General features: G+C 44.5%; 1 protein-coding gene across 1 annotated transcript in view; it reads right to left on the reverse strand.

The window, feature by feature from the left end:
* GARNL3 (GTPase activating Rap/RanGAP domain like 3) overlaps window positions 1-24,414 on the reverse strand; it is a 132,718-nt gene that overhangs the window by 97,501 nt on the left and 10,803 nt on the right. Inside the window, exon 2 of the mRNA XM_080927048.1 lies at window positions 15,897-16,067. Coding sequence (XP_080783174.1) covers window positions 15,897-16,067 — 171 coding nt within the window. The remainder of the gene's footprint in view (window positions 1-15,896; window positions 16,068-24,414) is intronic.

The raw sequence follows: 24,414 nt of genomic DNA on the forward strand, positions 1-24,414 counted from the left end.
CAGCAGGTCAGACTCAACAAACCCTAACATGAAGAAAGCAAAGATAGGGGTTCTGATCCTTTCCCTGGGCCATCTTCAGTACCACTGAAGGGGTTCTAGACATGGTGCCAGCTCCCTATCTTTGTAAACAGCCAGAAGCAAACACAGCAAAGTGACAGCTCTCAATCCTATGTCTCTATGTATCTCCCTTCCCTAGATGTCTCTTAGAGGGACATCCCATGGAAAAAAACCAAGGAAGCCACAGCTATAGGACACCAGCTCTCTGCTGCCCTTCCCTCTCTCTAATCACATTCCATCTGGCACTCTGTAGAGAGCTTGCTTGTGGTAAAAACCAAGCCTAGGGCACAGATCATGGACTGTAAAAGGCATTGTAGCTATATCAGAAATGTCCTGTAACTATGTCCCTCCCCAGGTGTTCATACAAGGGTTCTCAGCGGCAGGGGTAATCCAAAGCTCTACAAAGAACTTTATGTTCCACCCACTGACTGGCACAGGGCGGATATGCAATAAGCAGACATTTATGATCTATGTACACATCATCCAGACCTTCCTAGCTAGTGCCCAACAGCATGCCTTATTCATACTAAGATTGCCTGGTGCTCTGATAGGCCTTTTCAGTCTCCATTTAGGAAGGCGTGACCGACAAGGTAGACACTGCTGCGCATACTAGATTGACAAACCTACCTCCTTTTCTGGACTCACTGTTGGACTATATTTGCTTTTTCCTTGTGACGAGACCATGTGATCCAGCTCTGATCAAGACAGGGTAGGACGAAAGTAGCACATACAGCTTGAAGACCCATGCCCTGGAAGGTGAAGTGTCTTACATTGGGTGCTTTGACCAGAATCATGCAACATGTGGCCCAGATTTAGTGGACAGACAGAAATAAAGACTCTGATGTTGGGACCGCGAACCCTCCTGAAGCAGCAGCTCCTGGAAATGAGCTGACAGAATCAGGAGTGAAGCCATGTGCTGGCTCCACTGGCTTCTCCACAGGGAAGAAAGGAGGTTCTAGAAAAACCGACATGGCTGTTCTGGTGTGTTTCCATTATTAGCTTAACACAACACAAGAGCTGCCTCAATCAGACTAGCCTGATGGTGGCCAAGCCTGTGAGAGACTGTCTTCATTGATGATTGGTGTGGGGGCAGCCTGCTGTGGGAGGCACCACCCACAGGAAGGTGGCCTGGGCTGTATGAGCCAGCTAGCTGAGGGCCAGCCATGAGCAAGATAGTAAGCAGCACTCCTATTTCTATTCCTGCTTCAAGTTCTTGATCTGTTTGAGTTTCTGTACTGACTTCCCTCAGCCTTAGACTGACTTGGAATTATAAGCTAAAATAAGCCCTTTCCTCCCTTAAGTAGCTTGTGGTTAGAGCGTTTTTGTTGTTGTTTTTTAATCATAGCTACAGAAAAGTAAGCTAAAACAATGGATTTAAGTAAAGATAGAAATACAGTGCTCTACCACTGAGATATATCCCTAGCATATATATTTTTTAGCTTCATATTTTGGAATAAGAGTCTAAGTTACCAAGGCTGGCTTTGAACTTGGATCCTCTTCTCTCAGCCTCCAAAATAGCTAGATAACAGGTCTGTAGCACTAGGCTCACAATATTAAGTAACATTTCGTGCAGGAGAGGAGGGGCTTTCTGTTTTAAATGCCTCACTACAACCTAATTAATAGGATTCATGCCCAGTTCCTACCATGAGCAAGCTCTGTAGCTAGCAAGAGGCATAATGTAACGTCTGTAGAAGGGGATGCAGAAGCTACACAGACCAGGATGACTTTACATGAGGATAGCAATCCACTGTCTGCTTTGAAAGCAGTTTTCTTGGAACACAGCCACACCCACTGATTATGGATTGTCCATCTGCTTTGGCGTTACAACGGTGGACTTGAGTAGCTCCAACAGAGACCCTGATGGCTTATACAGCTCAAGTTCTTTACTAAGTGGCTCTCAAAAGAAAACAAACAAAACTACAGTGTCTTCCCCTGTAGCAGTTTCATGAATCCCTACAGTTGGTCTCAGGACCTTAATATCCACAAAGCACTCAACCCGACTCACCCGGAGAGCTCTGCAACAATGCAGATTTCCTGGTCCTGGTCCCAGAGACCAGGTCTCTGAACACAGAGACTCGTGTTCAGCCCATCTGCCAGCCAGGCAAGCAGCCTAGGGAATTCCACTGCAGGTGATCACAGGGATGCTTTGAAAACTGCTCTTCCAGATGCTTCTGGAATCCCTGGAAAACCTGGTAACCATGCTATATTGTGTTCATAAGGAAGTACTAGGCGTAGGTTACTGTCGATGGGAGGAGGAGGGTGTTTTCCCTTCAAGCACTGCTGCAGCCACAGGCCTGGGCTCCTACCCTCTCTGGACATCATCAGTTCCCTCATCTTTGAATTGTGGGTGAAAATATCCCGTGTAAGAGGATTACAAAGAATCCATAAGGAAGAGCAGCCAATATACTAAGTTACGTTACGTGAAAGCTCGTCTGAGTGTTTGCTATTACTGTTGCCTCAATTATTAATCTCAGTTTCTCTTAGGGTTTTAGAGAGATCCAAGAAGAAGAACTTGGCATAGATAATTAACCCTTAAAAGACTTTTAAGTAAACCCTTCCCTCGTGCATTAGTAAGAGAGAGCCTGGTCTAAGCAGCAGGCTTCCTGGGACAAGACGGAGGACAACATACCAGTTTTGGCACCCATCTCCTCCTTAAGAGTGTTGGCCTAGCAGGGTGACTTCAGTTAGAGAATCCCCGAGACCTACTGTTGCCATGACAGGAGAACAGACAAGTGAGACCTGGTTAGAATGGGCCACCAGAGCTAGACAGGTGCAGACAGGAACCAGGAAGCTTCCAATTCCCTATGCGCCATGCTGTCCAGGCTCTAAATAGAAACCCTTCTGTTTCAGAAAATTGATGTGTAAGGATGCTGGATCACACTTTGGAAGCTTGAACAGTGTGGAGGACCTCCATGCTAAGTCTCTACATATGGCCTAGGATGGAAGCAAAGCCTGCTCCACACACACAGGCTAGAGCAGCTGCTATTATATAAGTAAGATTCCTGGAAAGCAGGATCAGGTCTTCTGAAGAGTCAAGAACTGCTAAGACTGAGTGAGAAGAGGGGAGACAGGTGGTTCTCAAGGGGAAGCTCCTTATGCTGGCCCTGAGATCAGTGCTAACCCTCACAACTGGTCAGACCCATGCAGGCAGGTTCCCATGCGTCTCAGACCGAGTTAATGATTAAAACCATCACATCAGTAAATACTCTCTGGGTCAGTGAAGAGACTTTGTGAGAAACACCATGCAGCTTTCTGAAGTTCACCAGTAGGAGAGTTCAATGTCAAGAACTCCAGCACAGACTTTAGCACCCTAACAATTACATAGCAGGACGCAGAGGGAAAGGATCCCCCAAATAAACTTTTTAATGGTGCCAGACTGCAGATGGAGGCTTGGAAGGAACCCAGAGTTTCCTAACAACAGGTACCAATATAGCATGGTATGCAAGAGACCAGTTACTTGTCTTGCTTTTTTGAAATATATTAAGAGACACAGAAAGCAGAGATATGATTTCTAATATTGACATACAATTTCTTAATTTCTAATGTTGACATATAAGACTTCTAGTCAAGGCCTGGAAGAAATCAGAACTGAGGAAGCAAGGAGGAAGGTTTCTGGAGGGAATGTTTCCCCCAAGTCAGGGCCCTTTGATTATTTATTATTTATTTTTTAATGTGCATGGGTGTTTTTATACATGCATGCATGTGTGTCACATATGTGCATTTCCTAAGAGGCTAGAAGAGGGCATTGGGTCCTCTGACTGGAGTTATAGATGATCATAAGTTGCCATGTGGGTGCTGGGAATTGAATTCTGGTCCTCTAGAAGAGAAGACTATGCTCTTAACTGCGGAGCCATCTCTCCAGCCTGCTAGTCCTCTTCCCCCCCCCCCGAACACTTTGAAATACAGTCTTCACCTAATATTAATGCATCCACTTTGTTTTGACAAAGGCATGTACCCAGAGCTTATCCTGAGCATAAAGAGGCCTGTGTTAAATCACTGCACAGTTCTCTTCACTGACAAGCTCTGCCAGTCTTTAAAACTGCTCTTCTGGAATAAGGAGTGGTGACCACCACAAATACTACAGGTGTGAAGAAGTGTCCACACTCACTCACTGTAGAAGAGGCCATTTCTAATTAAATGAGATATGCAGTTACTATACGATCCTGCAATTGAACGATGGGCATTTATTCCAGAAGAATGAAAATATTATATCCACAAAACCCTGTATGAAATGCATTCAGTTTATGTTTATTAATAATAGCTTCAAGCTAGAAAGAATCCAGATGTCTTCCTAGGAGCAAAGAATAAAACAAAGTGCAACATATCCAACCTTAGAATACTACTTACCAACTACAAGGACTAAAACCACTATAAACAACAATATGGGTGACTCTTTAGGGAGCTAAGGTGAGTGGATTTAGACACTTCCAAAGGTTTCTACTTATATTTTTCTTTGTTTGTTACAGTGCCTCATATAGCCCAGACTTGTCTTAAATTCACTATATAACTAAAGATAGCACTGAACTCTTGAACCTCTTGTCTCCACTACTGAGTCCTGGGATTATAGGTGCACCCCCCCCCTCCTGGCTTTATTTAGCATCCTTGAAATGACAGGGTTGTGGTTATCACAGCCCCACCCTGGAGATGGAACAATCCTGCTTCTTATCTGTGGTGCTAGACACAGTCATTTACCCGTGAGATCAAACTGCATTTAGAACTGGGGTGATTAAGACCAGTGAGTTCCATCTCGGTCTCTTGCCTAAGATGCTGTACTCTATAGTCATGCAAGATATTTCCAATAGCATTCTCTGTGTTCTGTGTTCTCACAACTGAATACAAACCTGATTATATGACAAAATAATTTCACTAAAACTACTGGCTAGAGTGGGACACGCCCATAGCTCTAGCTTCCTGGTAGGCTGGGGCGCATGGAGTGCTGGAGTTCAGCAATTCAAGGCCAGTGCATGCACCCAGCAAAAACCCACTTCAAAGAAAAAGAAAAGTTTAATAAAACAAAAACAAAAACCCTATAGGGCTGGAGACATAACTTAGTGGCTAAGAATGTTTGCTGTTCTTCCAGAGGACCCAAGTTTGGTTGCCAACACCCATATAAGTGGCTCATGGCCACCTATAACCCCAGTTCCAGGGTATCTGACACTTCCTTCTAGCCTCAAAATGCACCCATGGATATGTCTCTCACACACACACACACACACACACACACACACACACACACACACACACAATAAAAATAAAGAAAACCTGTATCTAAGTTAGTGGTGTTATATACCTTTAACCCCAGCACTTGGGAGACAGAGGATCTCTGTGAGTTTGAGGGCAACCTGGTCTATATAGCAAGTTCCAAGTCAGACAATGCTACATAGTGAGACGCTGTCTCAAAAAAAGGATCATGGCCACAAACAAAACAACAACAAAAGAAACAAACAAAACCCCTGTATCTGACACTGGAGGGCATGTGCTCAGTGGGTAAAGTGCTGCCACACAAGCAGGAGAACTTAAGTTCACCCACATGAAAACCTAGCACAGCAGCACACATCTGTAACCCAGCACTGCAAAGGTAGACACAGGTGGATTCCTAGAGCTCGGGAAGTTTAGTGAGAGACCCTGACTTAAAAAAAAAAGAAAAGAAGAAGAAGAAGAAGACAACCACAGTCAGAGGAAGACAACTTAATGACTTCTGGCATCCACACCCATTTGCACATGCACATGTGTGCTTGAACACACACACACACACACACACACACACACACACGCTCAGAGTCCCTTAGGACTTCCAAGGATGCTTGCCAAGTGCCTGCCACTAGCACACCCAGTCTGTCACACACTCCTTAGCTCAAGACCCAACTTTTCAATGATAGTGTTGGCTTATGTGAGGTAAAGACCAGAGGGCTTTTGGGCTCAGAGTCTAATTGTGTTTAGTAGAAACATTGTTCCCCTCTGGCATTTATAAACTCTATGAACAAGTATTAATATAAAAACTATTATCAGCTAACATCTATGTTGCTAACCACCTCCTTTAACTGCCTGAATCTTTGAGGAGATACCTCTGTCCTGGTTAGTTTTCATTGTTAGTTTGACACGATTCAGAGTCACCTGGGAAGGGGAAACCTCAAGTACAAATTGCCTCACTGAGAATGGCCTGTAGCCATACCTGTAAGAGGCTGTCTTCATAAGAGGCTGTCTTTATTGATGACTGATGTGGGAAGGGCTGGGCTAGCCCACCATGGGCAGCACAGTCGAGCTGAGCGTGCAGTGAGCAAGTCAGTCAGCAGCACAGCATTCCATGGCTTCTGCTTTGGTTCCTGCCTCCAGATTCCTTCCCTGACATCCCTCGCTGACCGGACCACAACCTGGACGTGTATGCCAAATAAAACCAGCCCATTCGTGCTTGGTATCTTCATTGATCAGGTTGAAAAAAATCTCAAAAGTGAACCTAGATATTTTTTATCTTTTCCATTATGGTCTTAATTTTTCTGACATATAAAATGCACCACCACGAGATGTGGTCTCACTCTTTCCCTACAGAAGTTTTAAAGTTTGCTCTAAGAGTATTTTTTGCCTAAATATAGAAATGCCCAGTTTGCACTGCCAACTCCTTGATATGCAGCTTCAGGAGTGGGATCTATGCACCTGCAGCTTCAACAAAAATATATTCCATCCACGATGCTATGACAGCCTGTGCAACACCGGCAGGCTCCCTCTTCACCCACCAGTGCCAGCACAAGGCACTTCCTCTAGAAAACCACACAAACCGCCTCTGTCTTGTCTCCTTTCCTTGGGTGGGTGGGGGGGAGAATCCCAGAGGCTCCCAGGTCCAGAGACTTAGGTAATATCTGGCATCCAACCCAGTATCTGCAACTGAGTGTCTCTTACCAGCTACTTCAAAAGGCTCTCCTTACCACACTCTGCCCCAAGGGTCTCCATTCTTCCTGTTAAACAGGTTTTCTCTATATCAAGTTGAAATGCATCGAAGCTTAATTTCCGCCAGCTGGTCCTAAATCGACACCCTTTCATTTTCCCTAAACTTCCTCACCATCACTGACGCCCCCGGCCACCTGTCTAGTCTGCCTCTGCTCCCCTCTCCCTGCAGCCCTCCAGCCACACAGCCTTCCTCCCTTTCTTCAGTTTGCTGAGTTTCTTCTTGCTAGAGTGTTACCTCTTGGAACTTTGCCTTCTCCGTAACCCCTTTCCCTAGGCTAAAAATTACAAAACGAGATTTGACTAACATTTGTCTCTCCACCAGAATTCTATCTTGTTGCTTCTGTTCAAGGCTGAATCTCTGACATAAACCTGGCAGAGTTGTCCCTTCATAGGGTTTTGTTTTATTTGCTTGTTTGTTAATTTTAATAATGGTTGGGTGGGTCAATGAATGGCTGTGTACATGCAGGACAGCCAGTCCTTTGGGGACACACAATACAAATGCAGGTCATTTCTATGGCAATCTGTTGCATACATGAGCGCTGCCATGCCCTGGAAGTTTCTCCTGCATGGGAGGTTGGTGGCAACACTGGAGACAGGTCAGCCACACTGCAGAAATGACTAAAGATGGGACAGGACAAACCACAGACCATTTCAGAGCCCTCTCTAGGGAGAGCCCACCCCTGCGCTCGTGACTCCACAGATTGCTGACGTGAGCTGAGTTACACAGTGTAGACATGAACTTTGCTTTTGAGCCAGACATAAAATACTCTAAGTGCCTCAGGTTAATCAAAACATTTTGGATGTTAATACCAGACCAGTAGTGAGACTGAACAAAGAAAAGGCAGCGTGAGTTATCACAATGGCCAAATGTCACTTCATCAGACAAAGCTGGTGTTAGGACCGGTGGCTTTCCTAAGAGGCAATGTACCTGAGACACAACATTAGAAACTTAATAACCAGCAACCATCAAAATGAATTCAACCGATCTGTTTCAGAATCTTGTGCTTTTCCTGGGTAGTGGTGGTGTGCGCCTTCAGTCTCAGCACTCAGGAGGCAGAGGCAGGTGGATCTCTGAGTCTGAGGGCCAGCCTGGTCTACAGAGTGAGTTCCAGGACAGCCAGGGCTACACAGAGAAACCCTGACTTGTGTGTGTGTGTGTGGGGGGGAGGTTCTTGGGTTTCATGCATATAAATTATAGCTTAATAAAAAATCCAAAGCCATGAAAACGAAACAAAACTAGGAAACAAGACTTAGATAAACTAATATCTATACATTTAGAGAAGTTCTACACTCATACAGGTTGCCTGATAATTTCTTATCTCTGCCTAGTCCAAGTAACTCATGCCATGACCTTTGGCAAGAAACAGCCCCTTCATTGACCTCAGTAATGACGACAGCATTCGATCAATGAACTAATTCAGCAAGTGTTGGTCACAGTTGAATTTAATGACAAGAGACATTTGAAAGGACTTATGATGATGACATGCTTTGTGGAAAATGTTGGAGAAAGCTAAAATTTACACACACACACACACACACACACACACACACATACCACACACACACACACACACAGTCACTTTGGGAAAGTACCTAGATATCAGGGAGGAAAACTTCCTTCCTCACTCCTTATGTTCTCTACCTGATGCCTGCAAATTGAACTGTCCAAAGTCAATGTAACAGATTAGAGGCAAACACAGCCACTTTTAATTTTATACAAATGGGGGCTTGAAAGAAAAAAAGCCCAAAGAAACAATTAGATCTGGGGACCTATTGTCACTTTTAACAAGGTGTGGTGAGGGGACAAAATGAGGGAGGGTTGAAACTCCCAAGGTGGACACTGGTGAACAGGGCTGGTGGGCAGGGCTCTTCTGTGGGGCTTGTTTATGTAGATTCAACAGATGCCTTCATTTTCCATTTGAAAGTAGTTGTCCTCTTGGTTCTGGGGAGAAGAGGGGCAGTTCCACAGTGGGAGATGAAGGCCCTGCTTTCAGTAGAGGCAGGGAGTGAGCTTCCTGCCTTTGTTGTTTTCTCAGTATGTTCAGCTCAAATATTCCTTATGCCAAAGTCAACACCAATATGTCAAAAAATGTCGTCTAAACAAAACATAGTTTGTTGAACTGACATGAATTGTGCCTCGAGTAACTGAGGAGAAGGCCTTGGACTACCTTTCAAAAAAGGTTTGGGTGTTGTGTTTTGAGTGTGTGCACTAGATTAGATCTACTCCATGCTGATCTATGCTCAGATTTCCTTTAGGCACACCCAGACCACACAGTGGGGCAAGCAGCTCTTGGTGTTTTCACAGATCCCATTATGAGCCTAAAATGCTTTCCGTAACACTTGCTCTCTAAGCTGCTCTGACTCAGGGACTCCTAAGAAAATAAAACTATGAAACTCACAGCACAGGGTGTTTGAGAGAAGAGAGGATGTTTTTCAGAGTAAACAGATAAATTGGTCCCACATAAGAAGTACAGGAGACAGAAGTATTAGAATCAGGAACATGTGTTACTCTAAGAACAACAAGAAAAAGCCAGCCTAAGGTCAAGGCAGGATTTACAGAAACGAGTGCTGTGGAGGTGAATTTTGGGAGGAGCCACTGACATAAAAAGGCACACTACTAGACGGTCAGTATTCACACTGTGTCCTTATGATGTTCTGGTTCTCTACTGATTAGCACCCCAAGTGGGTTTCTGGTCCTTATGGAGAATAAAACTAGAAAGAGCGAGACTTGAATAGTCAACGGCGTGCCATTCTTAGCAGTGCTATAACCTCCTTAGGGAGAAAAGGTAGCTTTTGGCGATTATTCCTGCAGGGGCTGCAGAGCTCAATCCTGAGCTCTGGGCATCCAGAAAGGGGCCAGGCTGTCCTCCCATAGAGCAAGGCCATCCTCTTGTCTGTTTTTAGGTCACACAAAGCAGCACCGAGTGAGTCCTCTCTGTGGGCTTCAGTCAGTAGCATCTTTAACTCCATGCCTTCCCCCTTCAACCCAGGACACCTCCCTCCCTCCCTGCCTGGGCACTTCATCACCCGAGCCTACAAACATGACTTCAGTGCTAAGGTAACTCCTCACAGCAAAACCTAGCTCAGATCGATCCATCTGCAAACTATAACTTTCAACTGCTAAACACAGTTCAGCACATACTCGAGCAGACCCCTGAATGCTGCATACCCTACATCAGACCCTGTCCTGATCTCATGAGCCAGACTGCCACCTCTGTTCTGCCATCTGAGGTTTCTTCTTTCCTATCAGTATCTAGCTAGTCTCCTCCTCCACAGCATCAACTCTCCAAATCCATGTGATAGTGTCTGTGCATATGGATTTTGTTCTTCAGAGAGGCAGTGCACGCATCTCCTTCAAATCTCAGCAGCACACAGATGTGAGCGGAAAAACCCCCCTTCTCCCGCCCCACCTGCCCTGCTCACAGCAACACGGATGGCTTCTCATCTTATTGCCAGACACACTGCTGTCCATATTCACAAAGAAGAGAAATACAAATCCGCCTTCTTCTGCTTCCTCCTAATTTATCATGGCTGTGTGTTTTGGTATGTTTGAGGGGGACACTGTGTGGAGGCCAGACAGAACTTCGTGGACTTCTTTTGCTTCTTCCATTTTTATGTGGGTCCTGGGGATGAAATCCATGTGCTGCCAGGCTTGCACAGAAAAACTTTACACACGGAGCAATTCCGCCTGTCCTCCCACCTCTTGTTCTGCCTGGGTAGTGCATGTACAAGTTCACATGTGTATGGATGCAGGCACATGTGTGAGTACATGTGTGTGGGCATGCTTATGGAGGCCAGAGGCTGACATTAGGTACCCAGAGCTCACTGATTTGGCCATTTTAGCCAGTTTGTCCGGGAACTGTTTGTTTCCACTTCGTGAGTATGGGGATTATAGGCAAGCCACCATGGTTACCTCTGAACTACCCTTGTGTGGCACATGCTTTACCCACTAAACTATCTGCCAGCCCACTCTTTCCTCCTTCTAACATAAAAGGCAGCACACGATCACCAGCTTCTGCACTTACAGGTTCGCACCTGTGGATTCAATCAAATGTGGGTTGAAAATGTCTACGATCCCTACCCCAAACTGTCTCAGCGTCAGTACTGAACATGTACAGATCTCTTTCTCATTCAGCACATATTTACACAGCATTTCCATAGGGTTTATGAGTGGTGTCAGGCTGATATGATAAACAGGGGAGGAGATATGTAAGTTCTAAGCAAATTATGCCCATACAATGCAAGGATTTTGCTGTCGAGTGTCCAGTGTCCTAGGCTGAGTCTCCATGGAAAACAAGTCACAAGTGCACACACCACTCTCCTCTAACCTTGTTGCAGTTTGACTTGGTGAACCTTGGTGGCATTTGCTAATCCAATAAGGCTCCTGCATTATTATAACTGTGCAGTACCCCACTGAATCAAAGTGTCCTATTTTATCTAGCCACTACTCTGGTTTCTTGTCCTCTGGTATTTTACTACTACAAATAAGGCATCAGCATATGCCTGTGGACCCCTGTTGTCCCTCTGTTATTTCCACTGTGTCTCTTGTTTCTTTTAGCCCCGACCTGCATTGTTATGAAGTCCCTCAACTGGCCTCCTTGTTTCCTCTTCACTGTCAGCTCACAAATATTAGTGGGTACTTGAATGTGCAGGGCAATGCAGAAAAGGCAATTGAATAAGACCCAAGAGAAAGCTGGCTCGAAACCACCCTGGCCTTTCTCTTCTCCATGACTGCTGTCAGAAAGGGAGTGACAGGAGTCAGGCGGGTAGAAAAATGCAAATTTCCTTGTTGTCAGTGTTTTGCTGGCAAAAAATAGGCCAAGTTCTACAGCCAAACAGGCTCCTTCTGCTTCCCCTCAAGATCAGACTCTGATCAACCCTAGGGGAGAGATGCACATGGAGAGGGACAGATGGTTGCTCGGTGGTGGCCAGGAGAGCTGCTGTCTCATGACTGTCAAGCGCCCACAGGGGACAGATAGACAGGCCTCTAGACCAATCTCCAGAAGACTCAGGTGGGTTTTTCCCTCGAATGGAAACAGGAGACAAAGAACAAGTCCCAGCAGCAGCAGCAAATCCAAGAGAGGGAGGGGCCACTCGAGGAGTCTTGTGGAGCTTGTCTAGTCACTCAGTTTAGGGCCATCTCCTGCATCCTCTTTCCCACAAAAACACAAAAGCAAGGGAATAGAATGTACCTATCTGTAAACCACAAGCTTACCACTCAGCACTGTGTTTTAAGATAAAATGGCTTTTCATTAGGAACATGTGTGGTCTTGCAAAGCTTTTGAAAGCTATTTTTTAATGCCTGCAAATAAAAAAATTGCTCAGTAGTATGTATTGATGATACACTTAGAAATACCTGGAAAATTTCCTCAAAAGATCAAAGGTAAACTAACACTGGGTCCTGGGAGAGAACTGCGTCTGAATTACAGACTTCTCGGAAGTGGGCTGTTACCCCGGTGGGAAAGACTACTTGACAAACAGACAGGGCATCCAAATCCAACTTCTCCCCTCGTGACTGACATCCCTTTAGAAAGCACAGCCCAGAATGGCCATCCTTCTGACAGCTTCCTGTGTTGTCTCCACATAGATTGAGCTATAACACCTCTGTGAATAAATTTTACCTCATGGTCTCATTAGTCATAGACTGAAAAAGTGAAGAACCCCAGAAAGTTGCACCCCTCCATTCCCAGCATGCCTTGCTTCTCAGAGATGTGTCATGGCTTCCTGATCATCATAGTCAACCAGTTCTCACTGCTAATACTTCTGATGCACTTGTCACCTTCACTCAGATACCTGGCTCCTACCTCTAGGAATTATCAGTAAACAGTTACCACATCTACGTTTTTGACGAAGCCTCCCCAGTTATATTTGTGGTGAGCTATACTGCCTCTCATCAGCCACTGGCTTTCATGACCTAGTTGCATCCTGTCCTTTTGCCTCCTGGCCACTCCTTTTCTTCTTCTCCAAGGCTGTTCTGCTTACCAAGCCTATCACATTGACCCTTGATGAGGGACACTCCCTAGGAGACCAGAAAGAACCTGTGACCCAGGCTGGATAAGTAGAACCCTTCCCCAGAGTCTTCTAACTAGAGAGAAATGTTCTCCCCTGAGTCACAAAGCTATAAAGATAGTCTGGACTGCCTGGGGTCACATGGCAGGTATCAGGTGAGAACGCATGGGCAAAGGAGGTAGAGCTGGGGTGAGGGGGGAGGTGGGGGTGGGAGAGTAAAGGAAAGCCACCCTGACAACAGCGCTGCAGTCCTCAAATCTCATCATCCAGAAGTCAGACTTGCTGCTGTCACCAGCCTGGCTGTGTGAAGCTTTCTACCCCCTTTCCTGCTTAAGCTAATCTTGAGTTGGGTTTCTGTGACTTAAATTAACTGACAGCCCCCTCAAGTCCATCTTTTACCAGCCTTCTGACTTCCTGTTTGAACACACTTGGGATGTGACTAGTCCCTCCCCTCTCTCGCTCACACACACCACCCCCCCCACACACACCTTAAACAATCACTTGCTCTCCTCAAGACCCACTCAGAGCCTCACAGTGCTCCTAAAACTCACTCACTGTCTCCCAGTGAGTCCCTGTCTGACTTGCAGACTCCTATTACTCTTTGACAACTGATCTAGCTAGAACACAACATTCCTCCAACACACTCCAGGATCACCCTGCCTGAGCCTTACCAATGCTGACAGTGCTTCCTAGGACACCCCCATGCACCTCTGCCTATTTACATCTACTGAAGAGCAAAACTGGGGGTCCCACTGCTTTTTAAGGTCCATTTCACATTCCCCAAGTCTTTTCTAAGTAAGCCCTATGTCTATATATACATGGTAACCTCTTCATCTCGATAGCACTTGCCTCATGCTCTCGGGTTGGCTCTATCTTAGGCTCTGTGTTATCACATCTTAGGGCCCTGATGCCAGAGTCAGAACTCTGAGGTTCACCTCCTTGCCACCCATACATATTCAGGTCCACCCTAACCTTCCTCCTAACACTTCCCAGGGGAGTCCAGCCACACCACCAGCAATGTGGTCCACTAGGTAGCAGTCAACATCTCAACTCCAAATAGGTCCTGCCCCTTACCATATTAGCCAACCCTCTCAACCCCTACCCCTGAGGCCACCAGCTTGGGTGACTATTTCATTTAGTTTTCTGACTGTCCAACTGCCTTGACCCACCCCTTCATATGTTACTGCACAGTGTATTGTGGAACTTGTAGTTTACAAAGGCGACCTTTCAGGCCCTGCTTGCTTACTAACTTATCTGAGCTGTGTTGCTGGACAGTCTTGGATTACCTATGACCTGTGTGTCAAATTCCCTGCCCTTATAGAACAATGAGGGCAGGAGGTCCGGCCCTATTTCTTTGGACACTGTTGGTATCTGAGGTCCTGGGTGAACTGTGTACAACTTAAAGTTCCACTTCAATAGAGGTGATAATGAATTTTCTATTGCCAAAGAGGCAAATTGGGTGGTATGGGAGTGGCATTGAACGGCAGTAGTGACTCAGACCAGTTTCCCTTAGGATACACTAGGAACTGGCAATCAGGAAGTATTCTGTACATATTGTCTTTCATATTTCCTCTAAAGATTCTCAAAGCTATCAATGGCTCCTAACCGCCTAGCAGTGGGCTCAAATTCTTCATCTGGGCCTGCAGCGGCTCTTCAGGATTGATCTATGCCTATCTCATCAGGGTGGTTACAGTTGTCTTAATGTTGGTCATAAATGAGAATCTTCTGGAGCTTGTGACCAATTCTAGACATCTAAACTTGGAGGGACAATGGAAACTTTTGTAGATTTTCCATAGGTGACTGTCTTGCACACAGGTTGACAATGGCTGATTTACCATCTGTTGACAATGCTGGAATGCACTCTCCTGGATGTTAACCTTTTCTGTGTATTTGCCAATGTTCAAAGTAGTCTTGGTGCCCATCTCCTGCCTGACTCAGCTCCTCCCACAAGGCTGAGTTCATTCATCCCCATCCCCCAACACTCACTTTCCAATTAACAGTTTCTGATATTTTCCCCCATAGCTTGCTCCTCTAGTTCCTTGGATATGTTGGGAGTTCCTTGGAGGCAGGTACCTGAAAATGTCTCCTTTCATCCCCTCTAGGTCCACAGAGTCCTGGGGGTGGATCTTGAACCTAAGTTGTTTCTTAGGCTTCCTGGATGATTCTGAGCCATGCCCTTCTGCCTGCTCCTGTCTGCCCTAATGTACTAGGTACAGTAAACCTGACAATTACATATTGGATGGACCAAACATCTCTCTGTCTTGAAGCCAGTCATGTAGTTGTACCTTAATGTCACTGATTGCCATGAAGAACTAAGCTTCCCTTTCCTGTAATAACTTCACTAAACCTTCACCTAAAAAGCTATCACATCCTATGACAAAGGCCTTGGGTGCGGGAACATACAGGGAAGCATGGGACAACCCCAAAGCACTTAAAAGTCTCCTGATGTATTAGGTATTTTACAGTTAGCATTGACATTTCTTCTGTGTTGAAGTTATTTTTTTCTTTCTACACACGATCTGATACTGATGGTTAAAGAAGATAACTTCCTTTCTACACAAGGATGCTGCAGATACACAGAAACATTTCCTATAGTTACTGAATCAAGACAACCCATTTCACGGTACTTTCCCTAGCCTGTTAGAACTCTCCTTTGCAACAATACATGTGAGGGGCTATCTACATATGAGTTATAAGTCCCCTAAGGCAGGGATGGGGCCACTCTCATCATGCTTGATACAGGCTTGGCTAAAGGAGACACCCACTGAGTACTGCCAAATATGTAAGGAAGACATCTCAGAAGCAGAACATTCTCCCAAGGCCCCTACCCCATGTAAAGAGATGCCAAATAAGGGCCACAACAAGACACTCCTCTCTTACTTACTTACAGGTTGACCTGGGACTCTAGTTCAGGATCTTTTGTTGGCCAAGTCTGAAGGCGCTGGATGCCGAAAGAGAGAGATGACTTCGCTTTCCAGAGGAGGGTTTGTGCCAGCTGACTCCCACAGGACCCCTTGGTCAGCGGATCCATCAGTGGGCCTGGAGGCTGAGGTGCTGTGCTGAGAGAAGGAGAGGGTTATAGTGCTGAGAATCAGAGAAGAGGGCAGTCTCACCACAGCCCAAGGATGATAGCCTATTGGTTCAGGAGGACAACAAGGCATAGTAATCCCTCAGGTGCAAAGTGAGGCTACATCATGACCTGTTTGTAGTGTTTCTAAGCCACCTGTATATAAAGGAACTGCCTGGGATCAGTCCAAATCCCAACATACCCCTCAACTGATCACATCACCATAAAGATAAGTCAAAAGGATCTTTCTATGATTTGGATATGATCTGAGTGTTCTTGAAAGGTTGGTACATTGAAATATAATGCCCACTGTGAGTATTAAGAATGTAATCCCCCATTAAGAATGAGACTATGTTCTAACTGTAGCATGCAAAGGCAGAACCTTTAGGAAGTGGTTAGGATTAGATGAGGTCATTGATGTTGGTTGGGAGCAAGCTCAAAGGTACATGTATACATACTCACACGCACACACACCTTGTATAATCTCAGACTTCTTCCAGAAATAAAATTATCACCATGTGGCCTTCCTACTTTATTTTTTTAAAGATCTATCTATCTATCTATCTATCTATCTATCTATCTATCTATCTATCTATCTATCTATCTATCTATCTACTTATGGGTGTGCACTGTTACTCTCTTCATACACACCAGAAGAGGGCATCGGATCCCATTACAGATGGGTGTGAGCCACCATGTGGTTGCTGGGAATTGAACTCAGGACCTCTGGAAGAGCAGCCAGTGCTTGTAACTGCTGAGCCATCCCTCCAGCCCCCCTTCCTACTTTACTTGTGTCTTAGTTAGGGTTTCCATTGCTGTGAAGAGACACCATAACCATGACAACTCTTATAAGAGAAAACCATTTAACTGGGGATGGCTTACAGTTTCAGAAGTTTAGTCAACTATCATCATGGCAGGAAGCATGGCAGTATGTAGGCAGACATGGTGCTGAAGAAAGAGTTGAGAGTTCTACATCTTGATCTGAAGGCAGCAGAAGGGGATTATGTTCCACACTGGGTAGAATTTGAGCAGACAAGACCTCAAAGCCTGCTCCCACAGTGAAACACTTCCTTCAATAAGGCCTTGCCTCCTAATAGTGCCACTCCCTATGGGCCAAGCATTCAAACACATGAATCTATGAGAGCCATACCTATTCAATCCACTATTGACTGGAACTGAGAACCAAAATAAACCACATTTCTTTTATAAGGTCACCCAGCCAACAGTACTTTCTTATGGTAATAAACATTTTATATCTAAAAATCCAGTGGGCATTTAAAAATATCACCATTTTTAGCTCATTTATACAAAAGGCAATACTGACTGAGCAAGGAAAGCTAAATCTACAATGCTTTGTGAGACTAGCAATGGTGGGAATTAATGCCACCATTCTGTGTCCAGTAGCACTCTTGGTCCATTTAATGTCAAATTTAAAGAGCCTTGAGGGATAAAGAAATGGCTTTGTGGTTAAGAGCACTCACTACTCTTGCAGAGGACCTTGGTTCTATTCCTAGCACCCACATGGTGGCTCACAACCATTTGTCAATTTAGGAAATCTAATGCCTTCTTCTGAACCAGGCACACAAAGGGTACATAGACATATATTCAGGGAAGACATTTGTATATATAAATTTGATGAATCTAGAAAAGTTTTAAAGCTGTGACTAACCATCAAAAGACTCAAGACTGAAAGCAGAACTAGGGAGACACGGAACTGAAACCCTCTTCGGGAGTAATAGTATCTAGTATATAAACAGCACATGCTTGTTGACGTGACAAATGGATTGCCCATTCAGTGAGAAGGGCACTCCTGAGATGTGTCTGTTCTTTCTCTGAAGGCACACAGAAGAAGATGGGACAGACAGTTCTGGGAAGGAGGGGCTGGTCTGCTAGGAAGGCAGCAGCCATGTTCTTTCTGATTGGAAATATTTCAATTAGCAGCATCTTCGCTTGCCTCAACCTCAAGTGAAAGACAATTGAATCCAATTACTGGGAAATAAAAAAATAAAAAGAAGGAGCGAGAAAACGTCACTCAGGTACCTTGAAGCCTTGTTCTGGGGCCATGGTCACTCATGTTTGGTTCAAAATAAGCCATTTTTTTATAATCTCTTTGAAAGAAAAAGAGCAATCCTTAATAGCATTTGGTCAAGAGGCACATTTTAACCTGAATTTTTCTGGAAAGACCGTGACAAGGGAGCAGGCAGGAGGACTAGAGGGTAGTGTCACCTGTGAGGTGGTCTACACTGGAAGCTACATGCCTGAAGGCCTAGAGAAGCACCTCCTCTGGTTATTTGGAATCAGACAGGCATTGTCCACTCAGAGCCACTCCAGAAGGTGCTAAGGAGGTCTCAGACTGAGGCATGATTTTTAAAAAAGTCATTCTAGATCTATGCCTAATGCAGATGGAATCCACATCCACCTGTGCTCCTCTTGTCCCTTGGACCATTCTCTTGCTAAGACCCTCTGGTGTTCCTTCTTTGTAAAGGGTGACCCAGCTCTCCCCATCACCTTTTCTGGGTTAGAGAAGTCACCTGCTGTACAACTGACTGTCAAGTCCACTAGCCTCCCCTGTTTACCTTACAGCAGCTAAGCAGACTCGAAGGCTCAAGCTCTCACCTGTGGCAAAAGGTAAAGAGCTATCCTGGTACATGAACAATTCTTGTGCACATGTGCATGGTGTATGTATGTGTAGGTGTATGCGTTTAGATATGTACAGGATTGTGTGGATGCCATAGGTTGACACCAGGTATCTTCCTCAGTTGCTCTATATACCCCCTTTAAAGAGTTACTTATGTGTATAGCTGATTTACCTGCATGTATATATGGGCACCATGTGAATAACTAGTGGCTGCATTTGCGAGCCATCATGTGCTGGATGCTGGGCACCAAACCCAGGTTCTCTGCAAAAACAGTAAACACTCTTAACTGCTAATCCATCCCTCAGTCCCTACACTGTATGCTTCAAGCTCACTGAATGCCTACACTGGATGGCCAGGAAGATCCAAGGACCCTCCCATCTCTGCCTTCCCAGTAATGGGGTTACAGGCACACACTATAATGGATTCAGTAAATGTAAACTTGGTCTGCATGCTTGCACTGCAAGTAACCCTCTGCTCAAGCCAGCCCTGCCTAAGTCACCAGAGTTTGTTGTTGCTCTAGCACTGAAACAATAAACAAACAAATAAATAAACAAACAGGCATAGCTTCAAAACAAGAGGCACACTTTCTTTTCGACACTTGAGGTTTCTTTCCATTACAAAGATTAAACTTGCATGCCAAAGGCTGACAATGTGCTCTCCAAACCCAACAAGGGTTGGAGGAGCAGCAGGAAATTGAATGAGGCTTCAGGTTCAAGTCCTATAAAGGGACAGCTGGCTGAAGCTGTGTTGCTCATCTTGGTGGTCCCTTTGACCACATATGGCTGGCTGCTGAACAGCTGACATGGGGACAGTGCAACGGAGGCTGTATAGGTGTAAAGTTTGCATTCAGTGCTTCTGGAAGACTTAGCACAACTGATACACACAAACATCTCACTGATAATTTCCTACACTGATTACATGTTGAATTCTCTGTGTTCATATATATGTATGGACATGTGCAGTCCAGAGGTTAACATTGAGTATCTTCCTTTGTTACTCTCTACCTTGTGCTTTGAGACAGAATCTTTCACTTAACCTGGACCTCAGTGATTTGGCAAGACTCAATAACCAAAAAGTCCTGGAATCATCCTGTCTCTGCCTCACAGAGATAGGATTACAGGTATGCTCTGCCATGCTCACCTGGCTTCTTACATGGGTACTGGAAATCTGACCTCAGGTCCTTATTTTTGCATATATTTTATTGACTGAGCCATTTCCCCAGCCCTAGGATTCCTTTTAATGTGGCTAGTAGAAACTGTTAAGTTCCACATGTGACTCATTTTCTGTTTCAGACAGTACTACTCAAGGAGAAATGGTGCCTTAAAGTTTTCTCTATCTGAGATAAGGAGCTGAGTGATCATTATCCTGCATCGTCAGTCCTTGGCTGGGGACCACTTTCTTATTAGAGTTTTTGTAGCTGTGACAGAACACTATTACCAAAAGCAACTTGGGGAGAAAAGTGTTTACTTCTTCTTACAGGTTACAGTCCATTGCCCAGGGAAGTCAGGGTAGAAATGCAGGCAGGAGCTGTTGCAGAGGCCATGGAGGAGTGCTGCCTACTAGCTTACTCCTCATGGCTTGGTCAGCCCACTTTCATTTTAGAACCCAGGACCACCAGCCCAGGAACGACTCTGCCCACAATGGCTAGACTTTCTCATATCAGTCACTAATTATGAACTTGCACTACAAACTTGCCTCCACGAAAATCTTACAGAGGCATTCTTTTCAATGGAGTGCCTCTACCCAAATGATTCTAGCTTGTGTCAAGTTGACATAAAACTAGACACACCAGACACACCAATGCATTATTAAACAACAACCTTTCCTTTTATGTTAATTCCCACAATCTCATAATAATATCACAATATAAACATAATATAACTTTTAAAGTCCTACAGTGTTTAAATTCTTAATACTTTAACCAGGCATAGTGGCACATGTCTTTAATCCTTGCACTTTGGAGGCAGAGGCAGGAGGGATCTCTGTGAGTGTGAGGCTAGCCTAGTCTACATAATGTGTTTCAGAACAGCCAGAACTATATAGTGAGGCCATACCAAAAATAAAACAAAACAAAGCAGAACAAAACAAAAATTACTTTCAAACTCAGTTTCTTAAAATATCCAGTCTTTCAAAGTTCAAGCATCTCTAAAATATCCATAGTCTCTTTAAAATATCTAAAATCTCTCTGAAACTCCAAAGTCTCTTCAAAACTCTAAAATCTCTAAAATTTAAGTCTCTTAATTGTGAAATCCAGTATAATAAAAAAAAAAAAATAAGTTAAATACCGTCTTAATTCAAGAGTGAAGAAACAGGACAGTCACAATCTTCAACAGTGTGAATAGTGTGAATATCAGTGTTTGAGGTCTGGGACTCACTCAGGATCCTCTGGGCTACCAACATCCTTGGGATAACTCCATTTCTCTAGCTCTGCCATCCACAGTACATTCAGGCAAGCTCCACCCCAATGTTGCTGTCATCTTTGAACCACGGTTGTACCATGGTACTGCTATCTCCAAAATGTGGAGGTCTCTATGGCAATTAGGATGTATTTTTACCAATAGCCCCTCCTGGGCTCTTGTAAGGGACTTTAAGCCTGTTACATGATGCCAAGCTTCCCCTTCTCTCCATGACTATCAGTTCTGGAGCTTCAACTGTAACTAAGGCTATATTTTCACCAATGGCCTCTCTCAGCACTAAGTTTCAGCTGCTCTCCATGACCCTTCATGCCTTCAAAAGCAGTATCAGCTATAAGACTCTTACATATTACCAAGTTCAGCTGTCAGCATGAGATGCAGCCCTGCCCTGTCTGGACCACAAATTTATGATCCTAGATAGTGCTGGTCTCTTCCTAATCACCGCTGATTTCTCAGCTCCAGCTAACCCATAAAGCAAAGGCTTCGGTTTCAACTGTGCTTGCTCTTGTTAATTACAACTGACTCTTAAGCCCCTACTTTCTAACACAAAGTATCAAATGTCCCCTATAGTCTTTAAACAACTCTTCAACTTCCCTCTGAAATTCCACAGCAAAGTTCCTCTGCATTATCTTTTAAGTGTATATAGAGGTTCATTTAGCTCTGAACACTCAATGGCTTCCCCAGCCCAAACTTCAAACTTTTTACAGTCCTTCCTAAAACACTGTCATTCTGTTATATCAATACTCTACTCCTGGTACCAAATCCTATATCTATTGATGCTCTTAATTCTGTGACAAGCATGATGTCTAAAAAATAACTTGGGAAGGAAAGGGTTTATTTCATCTTATAATCCATCACCCAAGGCAGGAATCAAGGCAAGAACTGATACAGAGGCATTGGAGGAGTGCTATTTACTGTCTTGCTTAGCCTGCTTTATTATACACTCCAAGATCACCTGCCCAGGGCACACTACCTACAGCCTGGACCTTCCCACATCAATCACTACTTTAAAAAACTCCCTACAAACTTGCCTACAGGCAATCTTATGCAGGTATTTTCTCAATTGAAAATTTATTTTCCCTAATGACTCTAGCTTGTGTCAAGTTGACATAAAACTAGCCAGGACAGCTATAGCTGGCAGTGATGTGACACTCCAGTGCTCAGAGCTCTCTGGCAAGTAGGCAAGGCAGCTGCAGGTGTGAGGAGGTGCCCTGTGGATGGTGGAGATATGTTGAGAAGGTAGAGGCAGATGTGGAGAACACAGAAGTGTAGAAGGTTCTAAGGCCACTTGAAGACTGAAGAGCATTGATGACATTCTCTTTAGCTAACAGTTTGGTTTACTTGGCAGAATCTCTGATCTTTACCTGACAGAAGTGCTGGGGCTCTCCAATATGCTGGGGCTATTGTTGTCATGTACTGTATTTATTTTTCTATTCATATCATCAATCTTACACATCAATACAGATATGTACCGAACATGGAATGTTACAGAAAGAGATAAAAATATATTTTATCTTAGCTTTTTAATTTTATAATATTGACAACATTCCAACACACTATTTTCTATCCCCTTAAATATTTTAAAGACCTGACAATAGTATCTCTTTGAAAGTCACCATTTGCATTTTGACCTAACTTTACCCACGAGTTCACTTTTGTGCTTCGATTCTCCTCCACACCGTTTAGATTCTGTCTTGTCACTGTTCATTTTCACCTGCTCATTCATTTCTTTTCTTAACTTTTAATTTTAAAAAGTAGGTTTCCTTATCCCTGGGGCACAATTTGTCTTTATTGTTTATGTAAAATATCCACTCCAAGGACTTCTTAGGAAATGGGAAGAACTCGCAGAAATAGGCAAAATTGTTCAATAAAAGAAAATTTATCAAAAGTAAGAGAATGGCCTTTGCTGGTATGTGTGAACAAGGGAGAGACAAGAAAATTTCCCATCTTACTAATGTGACAGAAATAAGCAAGAGTGGTTTTTTTCAGACCTAACCTGCTCACGTTTAACTTAAAGGACCAAGGACTGGCAGGTGGCCCAGGCAAGATTGGCTAGTAGGCATCTTCTTTACACTGCCCACTTGGCCAATGAGGGAAGTAACTTCACCTGAGAAAAAGCTAAGTGAAGGATGAGTGCAGCTTAAATCTGAACTTCCTGAAAGGTTGTGAATAAAAGTTCATGTGAATCCACCCCCCCCCCCAAAAAAAAGGACCAGCAGTCATGGAAGATCTCCAGAGACTCTCTGTGATGGGGCTGGCTGCTTTATGTGGATAGGGAGGAGGATATCAATAGAAACATGGACAGAGGGTCAGATATGCTATTTTCAAACCTACCCACCATTTATTCAGTGATATTCTGGACTGTTCTCTTCATTCAGATGGTATTCACAGCTAGAAAGGCATGGCCAGGCCTGGCAAGACCTCATGATGAAGACAATTTGACACCACAGAAAACGGTAACTGCAGCACAGGAGGCATCTCCACTGGCAGGAGGTAGGTGTGACAGCACAGAAAGCCCAGCTCTGCCCTTCAGCCTGGCACATGCCTTGCCACACTCATCACGGCTTGTCAGCCATGTTTCATTTAGAGCCTGTGGTGCCTCTTCCTAGTTTGTCACCTTGATTACAGCTGGAATGAACTACAATCCAGAAATGGAGATCACACCTGTGATCCAGATCTTGTGGCTGGAAGACAGGTTTCTGACCTGGATCTTGACATGGAGATCTTGAGGCATAGTGGCCATTAAAAATCTTAGGCCCAGGAAAGGTAATACACACCTTTAGTTTCAGGAGACTGGCACAAGCAGATCTCTGAGTTCAAGGTCAGCCTGGGATAAAGCAAGGTTGGATCCAGGCGTGGTGGTACACACCTTTAATCTGGGCCATACCTTCTGCTGAAGGCTCAAGTAAGGACATTGGAAGAAGGAAGATTCTTCCTTCTATTACTTGCATTTGCACATCTGTTGGAATCTATTTCTACAGAAGACCAGCTTAAACAACTAGCTTTGTGGGACTGAGCAACAACTAAATCCTTGGACTTCCCATTCACAGGTGCCTGTTGCTGGGTTAGTTGGACTACAGACTGTAAGTCCTCACAATAAATTCCCTTAATATATAGAGACATTCTGTAAGTTCTGTGGTGATAGAGAACCCTCAGTCAGAGCCCGAGGAACTACAGGGAGGCACACTTACCCATAAGCATCCGTGATCTCACACACTTGCTTGTGCTGACCATTCACGGAGGAAAACCTTACCGTACGTCAATCAGGATTTGTGCCCAGCTTCAA

This window comes from Micromys minutus, assembly GCF_963924665.1.
Source record: "Micromys minutus genome assembly, chromosome: 13".
Classification (NCBI taxonomy): Eukaryota; Metazoa; Chordata; class Mammalia; order Rodentia; family Muridae; genus Micromys; species Micromys minutus.